Source organism: Haliotis rubra, unplaced genomic scaffold (assembly GCF_003918875.1).
Source record: "Haliotis rubra isolate DU_JTF1 unplaced genomic scaffold, ASM391887v1 Scf189, whole genome shotgun sequence".
In the NCBI taxonomy this organism is placed as follows: domain Eukaryota; kingdom Metazoa; phylum Mollusca; class Gastropoda; order Lepetellida; family Haliotidae; genus Haliotis; species Haliotis rubra.
The window spans coordinates 444,076-450,290 of record NW_025765880.1 but is presented as its reverse complement, the minus strand read 5'-3'; the positions used below and the strand labels follow the sequence as shown (position 1 = coordinate 450,290).

General features: G+C 38.4%; 1 protein-coding gene across 2 annotated transcripts; it reads left to right on the top strand.

Annotated features, from left to right (window-relative positions):
- On the top strand, positions 1–6,215 carry LOC124274218 (probable peptidyl-tRNA hydrolase 2). Of its 2 annotated transcripts, XM_046709551.1 has the most exons (6): positions 1–231; positions 2,034–2,123; positions 3,172–3,380; positions 3,661–3,775; positions 4,815–4,924; positions 5,050–6,215. In XM_046709551.1, exons 1-5 carry the CDS (start codon positions 115–117, stop codon positions 4,899–4,901), a joined length of 618 nt encoding a protein of 205 aa, XP_046565507.1. In that variant the 5' UTR covers positions 1–114; the 3' UTR covers positions 4,902–4,924; positions 5,050–6,215. The 2 variants fall into 2 exon arrangements, with proteins under 2 accessions (XP_046565507.1, XP_046565506.1); XM_046709550.1 differs by having other exon boundaries at positions 4,815–6,215.

The window sequence follows — 6,215 nt, the reverse complement described above, 5'->3', positions numbered from 1 at the left end:
TTCCTTTTCCAAGATGGATGCGCCCATCAACAACGTGAAATAGCAGTGCACTTGGATACGTCGACGTGGGATTTCAGCATTGTTCCCTGAGTCACTGTACGCCAATCCGTCATCATGGATGAAGGAGAGAGCAGCACAGGCGCATCTGGATCAGATGCAGAGTTCGTACCCCGGGAAGATCTCATTAAGAGCGTGATGGAATTGGGCTGCAGCAGAAATGCGGCAATTAAAGTGAGTTTCCTCGGCTTCACGTTGGGCGTTCGTTCGGTTGCAGGGAGTTAGACACGACTCACTTCAGTTATATTTCCACACATTTAGTGCAACTCCTTTTTTCACCTTTGTTAAGACAGCATCAACCGACAAGTGAATTAATGTTAATGTCTTTACCAGTTGGATACCCTCATCGTTAATGCTGCGTTTACACTAGGCCACGATGGCAACGATTCGGATTTTTATTGAAAATCGTAACACATCTTATAAAGCGTGATCGCAAGTGATCTCCTTGATAGTGAGACATCTTGATAATCATGGCAAAATATTAAACATATTTAAACATGCCACGATCATGCTGATAGTTTTAGCTATTGTTTCAGAACGTGGTACTGCGTAGTACTCAGAGTGTGGGCGTAGTGAGCAAATCGTATAAAAGCGTGAGAAAGCGTAAAAAAACACAATGGAACGTGTTGGGATGATCCCCAAGATCTATTGTGATTCCATAAAGATCTATTACAATTCTATAAAGATCTTGCTCTGTGTCACGTTGTATACAATTTATCTCGATCTAATATGATTCAAGGCATTTCTATGAACTTTTTAACATGCAATACACGATCTATCACGATCTATTACACTCCCTTGTGCTGCGACACGTTCTTCTGCGTTTGGTGTGCTTTCCTATAAATTGTGTCACGCTGCCAGACAAAATCCATTGTGAACTAACAGCAAGCCACATCACACCATTTTATCATCATTTTCAATGTAGAATATAGGAGATGGGTTCGAAAAAGGGCAAAGGAAAGGGCTCCAAAGTAACTCACGCTGCCCAAGAATCGTGTTACAATCGTGTTTATTCATCCTTCTTTGTCTAAACAGAAGGTAATAAAAGGTAGCAGATCGTCATGAACGTCTCAAAATGTACGAAATCGCAACAGATCGTATACTCAAATCGTGATGGCCAGTACAAAGTCGCTACAGATTGTCAGATATTCGCAACAGATCTTCACTGAAGCATAACTGATCGCATATCCAATCATAAGAATGCAGTACAGATCCTATCAGAGCCTATGAAATCGAAAAATATACAAAGTGTTCCACGATCATGAAGATCTACTACGATATTTAGTTTGCGTTGGATCGGCCTCATCGTGGCCTAGTGTAAACGCAGCATAAGGGACCATTCATAATTTATGGCTAGGAGGGGTGATGATAATTATTATAGAAAGTGAGTGACACCCCACCCCACCCCCTGCATGCCATGTACAAAATCAATGACCCCCTTCCCATAATTTTTAATCATAATTTTTCAATATTTTTATGTACAAAATTGATGACCCCCCTACAACTGTTTTTTCTGGACCAGACACAGTTTTGAACAGATACCATTATATAGCTGGAATGTCAAAAAGTGCACATGCTTTTTAGAAACTGTGTGACGTAATATTTCAAGAGTCTGATCATTTAATTTGCAGACATGATTTCATATGCCACATCCGAAACTTCTGTTTAGACATCAAAAGTGAGTGAGTTAGGTTTTATGCACCTTTTAGCATTATTCCAGCAATATGATTGCTGGGGAACACCAGAAATGGGCATATTATATTGTTCCCATGTGGGGAATCGAACCCAGGCCTTTGGCGTGACGAGCAAATGCTATAACTGCTGGGCTACCCCACTGCCCCCGACATCAAAGTATCTCATCATAATAACCATGTTAAGATCAAATGTATACATTTTATGTGCAATATGTGTTGCTGCCAGCCTGTTATTTCGTCTATGAAATATTTATTCTAACTAATTGTGTGTTTCACTTTCAGAGTTTATTCTATACGGGCAACTATAACGCAGAGTTGGCAGCAGCTTGGTTATTTGAAAACTCTGACAAGAATCTTGATGGCCCTCTGGAGGTAATTACAACGGGCTTCTTCATTTCAGACAGGGCTCAATGTAAATTCAAGACATCTTGTCATGCTATTATAAGTTGGATGTGAGCACCTCAACATGAGGTTTCGTTTAACATGGTCATGATGATATCAGTGCCAAATATTCAAATTCATGGATTATAAGAGTTTCCCCATGCAAGTTATCATTACTTGTAGTACCCTCACCATCATGTTTTAGTTTTGCAAAATGTGAGTGAGTGAATTGAGTTTTACGCCACACTCAGCAATATTCCAGCTATATGGCAACGATCTGTAAATAATCGAGTCTGGATCAGACAATCCAGGGAGCAACAGCATGAACATCGATCTACGCAATTGGGATACGATGACATGTGTCAACCCAGTCAGCGAGCCAGACCACCCGATCCCGTTAGTTGCCACTTACGACAAGCATGGGTTACTGAAGATCAATTCTAACCCAGACCTTCACGGGTTTGCAAAAAGTGACTTACTGTCAGTGAATTCTCTACTAGTATAGAGAAAAAGCGCTAATATAATCATGTTAATATATGGTTTAATTAAATGCAATGTTAAACATGTTAAGCTCCAGAAAAATATGAGAAAATTGGGACTTTCAAACCCATTTTTAACTTAAAAGTATTGATTTGGTTAGCCAATTACACAAATCAAAATCACTTGAAATATATTTATGACAAAATATCAGTTTTTCGAGGTTGTCCCCATATATAGTTTATTTAAGATACTGATAAATCCCAGGAGTAATTGTTGAAATATGTTGACATTCATCTCGACTGCTTCAGAAGCTGTATTAGACTAAGGCTTAGTCTCTGAATATATATATTTTGATAGTAACAACAAGCCAATTTATATTGAAAAGGAGCCCTAGGGAGACCAGAGATTCAGAGGAAATCTAGACTTGCTTTATTTAGGGCTTTAGCACTGCAGAGAGGGCTTGGCAGTAGGGAAATTAATGTGGTTCAGGGACTGTGAGACAGACTAAAGCTGTATTTGAACTGATGTCTTCTCATTGCATCCAATTGTTACCCAACAGGATGATGTTGAGAGCGGTAGCGACAGTGATGTTGAGTTCATGTCTGGTGGCGCCCTCTACAAGATGGTGTTTGTGGTAAACGGAGAGCTACAGATGGGGGTGGGCAAAGTTGCAGCCCAGGTGGCCCTCGCGTGTCTGGGGTTGTTCCGTAAACTCATCGATGAGCAGATCAAGTATGCAGAGATGCTCATCAGCTGGGAACAGTTTGGGTTAGTTGGTGCTCCAAACTTCACTGATGTGTTTTTTAGATTGAAAATTACAGTTACGAAAATTTCACTTCCAGAAATATAACTAAACAAAACATTTTCAAATGGGAACATTAATAGTGCAAAACTAGGTAAGAGTTCCTTATCAATAAATTGTAGATTTATTTCATTTTTACATGTATTACTAAATGCAATAAAATCTGTAATTAAATGCAATAAAATCTTAAATTAAATATTTAAAAAAATGATAATTTTGAACAGATAAAATGTAAATGTTTCACAGAGAGACAAAGATTGTAGTAAAGGGGGAAAACATTGGCCAGCTGAAAGAACTCCAAGCCAAGGCAGCTGGTCTTGGTCTGCCCAACTACACAGTACAGGATGCAGGTAGAACACAGGTAAGTCAGCAATTCCGTGTATAGCTGGATCTCAACTTGCTTTTGTTTAACAGTTTGACGCATCAGTTATCTCACAACATATCAGCTTCATGTCTAAGGAAAACTGTACAGATACATGTCTCAGATGTTTACTACTGTGGTGAAACTCACAATCACAGGTGTAGTGCTAAAAACCCTAGAAACATTGAGATTCACACCCATGATGATAGGTGTGAAGCATGCTTAAGGGATGCAACTCTGCATACCAACTTACAGCACCGTAGATGACTGAATGTCCATGCTTTCAAGATAGGTAACACAAGGTGACTAGATACTGATGATCATTTACAGCATTTTGTTTTCATCTCAACTATGACAATTTTGAAGAAGTTATGTTATTCCTTCAGAACACATTTATACTTTTTGTCAGACAATTAACATCCAGAGTTTCTTCACCAACAACTGTCCAGTTTATCTACTGTATGAATGAATGTTAGGATTAACACGGTAATGCCAGGAAATGATGATTTTGCATAGTACATGATCGTTCAACTGTTTTTATACTCCAAATGTTGTATTCAGTGTATAGATAGTCATGACCATTTTATCTCGAACTCCAAACTCACTGCCCATGGCATGTTCAAAATGTGGGTTATCTGTTATTGTTTTGTAAGTTCTTATTTTTTATTTTTGAATATTCAGCATGTTCAGAGGCTTTGAACATTGTTTTTTCAATGCCTGTATGTTCTTGCAGTGACAATGTACGGAATTAAAAACACAAAACAAATCCTTTACAAATTTCCTTCCTCCATGGTATTCTGGGTGAAAATTCATCCTGAATAACCTATGGTGTTCATAACTGGAGATTCATCTGATTGATCAGGCTTGGTGACTTGGCTGGAATTTAGGCGGCATACCCAGTGGCAATAATCATTGTTATTATATCAATCACTGGATTATCTGGTCTAGGTTCAGTTGTTTACAGCGTACTCATGTAGTCTCAGAACAGCTGAGACAATAATGCACTAATAACCAACAAATATGTCTCTGTTCCTTTCAGATTGCAGCTGGCTCCACGACAGTACTGGCCATTATAGGAAAGGTGGATGCTGTTGATCAAGTGTCTGGAAAACTGAAGCTGTTATAACATCCCTTCATCCCCACTGTCACATGACCATGCAGCATCCAGTGTCACATGACCATGCAGCATCCAGTGTCACGTGACTTGCAGGAAGATGATGGAGCAAGGCTGTCATCAACTCAGTGTCACATGACCATGCAGCATCCAGTGTCACATGACCACGTAGCACCCAGTGTCACATGACTTGCAGGAAGATGATGGAGCAAGGCTGTCATCAACTCAGTGGGAGATTTGCAGCCTTGGTCTCACCTCAGTTGTTCACAGTCACCTCTTGTTATAGCCTGTGCTACTGAACATGAACCATTTGAGAATTTGTTTCAAAAGAAAACAATAAACATTTTTGTCTCATTTTATCATCAGTTTAGATCGATATCGAATCATTTATTATTATCAAAGCATCATTCATCATTTAATCACAGTAAAAAGGTTTCAGTTATGATTTGTGCCAGTAAAGAAATTATCATATTTTTTATATTATAATTTTGTTAAAATCAATTTTGCAATTATACTCTAGGACATAATTGTCTTGCTATCTTTTAGAGTGCTCCTTGGGAGTTTATACATCTCTCCATTTGAAGATGTGATTGAGGGCATAATTGCTGCTTCTGGCTAGGGCTCAATGTCAACAAGCCATGACTCCCTGAAGTCTGTTTTAACAAACCCATAATGAAATATTGAATGCCAATGTTTTAACAGTGCTGGTGTTTTCACTGAGACCCTCCATTGTTTGTAACTCACTGTGAACATCTTTATGGGGTCATTGCCATCCATGCAGTGCTGTAATGATGCACAAATGAAAGATACATCTTTGGTGAATTGTTAAAGACTTTTCAAACTATCCACATCACCAAAGGTCCGATATGTATGCAACTATTGTTTATGAGAAACCACTTGATTCAACTTGTTTTTGTTTCCTTTACATATCTTGGTGTTTATTAAAATTTGACATGAGTTTTACCTTCAACATATTTATATGCACAATAACAGGGTTTGACAAATATTTATTTAGTTAGCAAACAAACGTCGATGGCACAACCGAAGCAAAGCAAAAACAAGTATTTTTAGTTTTATCTTTTGCATTTCACTTTTTCTAATTTGTCCATACACCTGCTAAACAGCAGCAAAGAGAGATCCTGTTGCCATTTTAACCAGCTGGCCCACCTCAGGTTCAAAAATGAAGTGTTGGTTGATGTTTGAAGTAATTTGTTTTGTGGGTCTTCATCTTAAAACCCTGCATATTGAGTCATCTCAATAGTAATGGCAATACTCCTATCATCATGCATTTCAAATGTAAATAGAATAAAACACTGTTCATTATAA

Coding starts and splice junctions, on each gene's coding strand:
- LOC124274218 (XM_046709551.1), top strand. CDS start 115: ATGGATGAAGGAGAGAGCAGCACAGGCGCATCTGGATCAGATGCAGAG. Junction 232..2,033: donor GCAGAAATGCGGCAATTAAA/GTGAGTTTCCTC, acceptor TTTCACTTTCAG/AGTTTATTCTATACGGGCAA. Junction 3,776..4,814: donor AGGATGCAGGTAGAACACAG/GTAAGTCAGCAA, acceptor TGTTCCTTTCAG/ATTGCAGCTGGCTCCACGAC.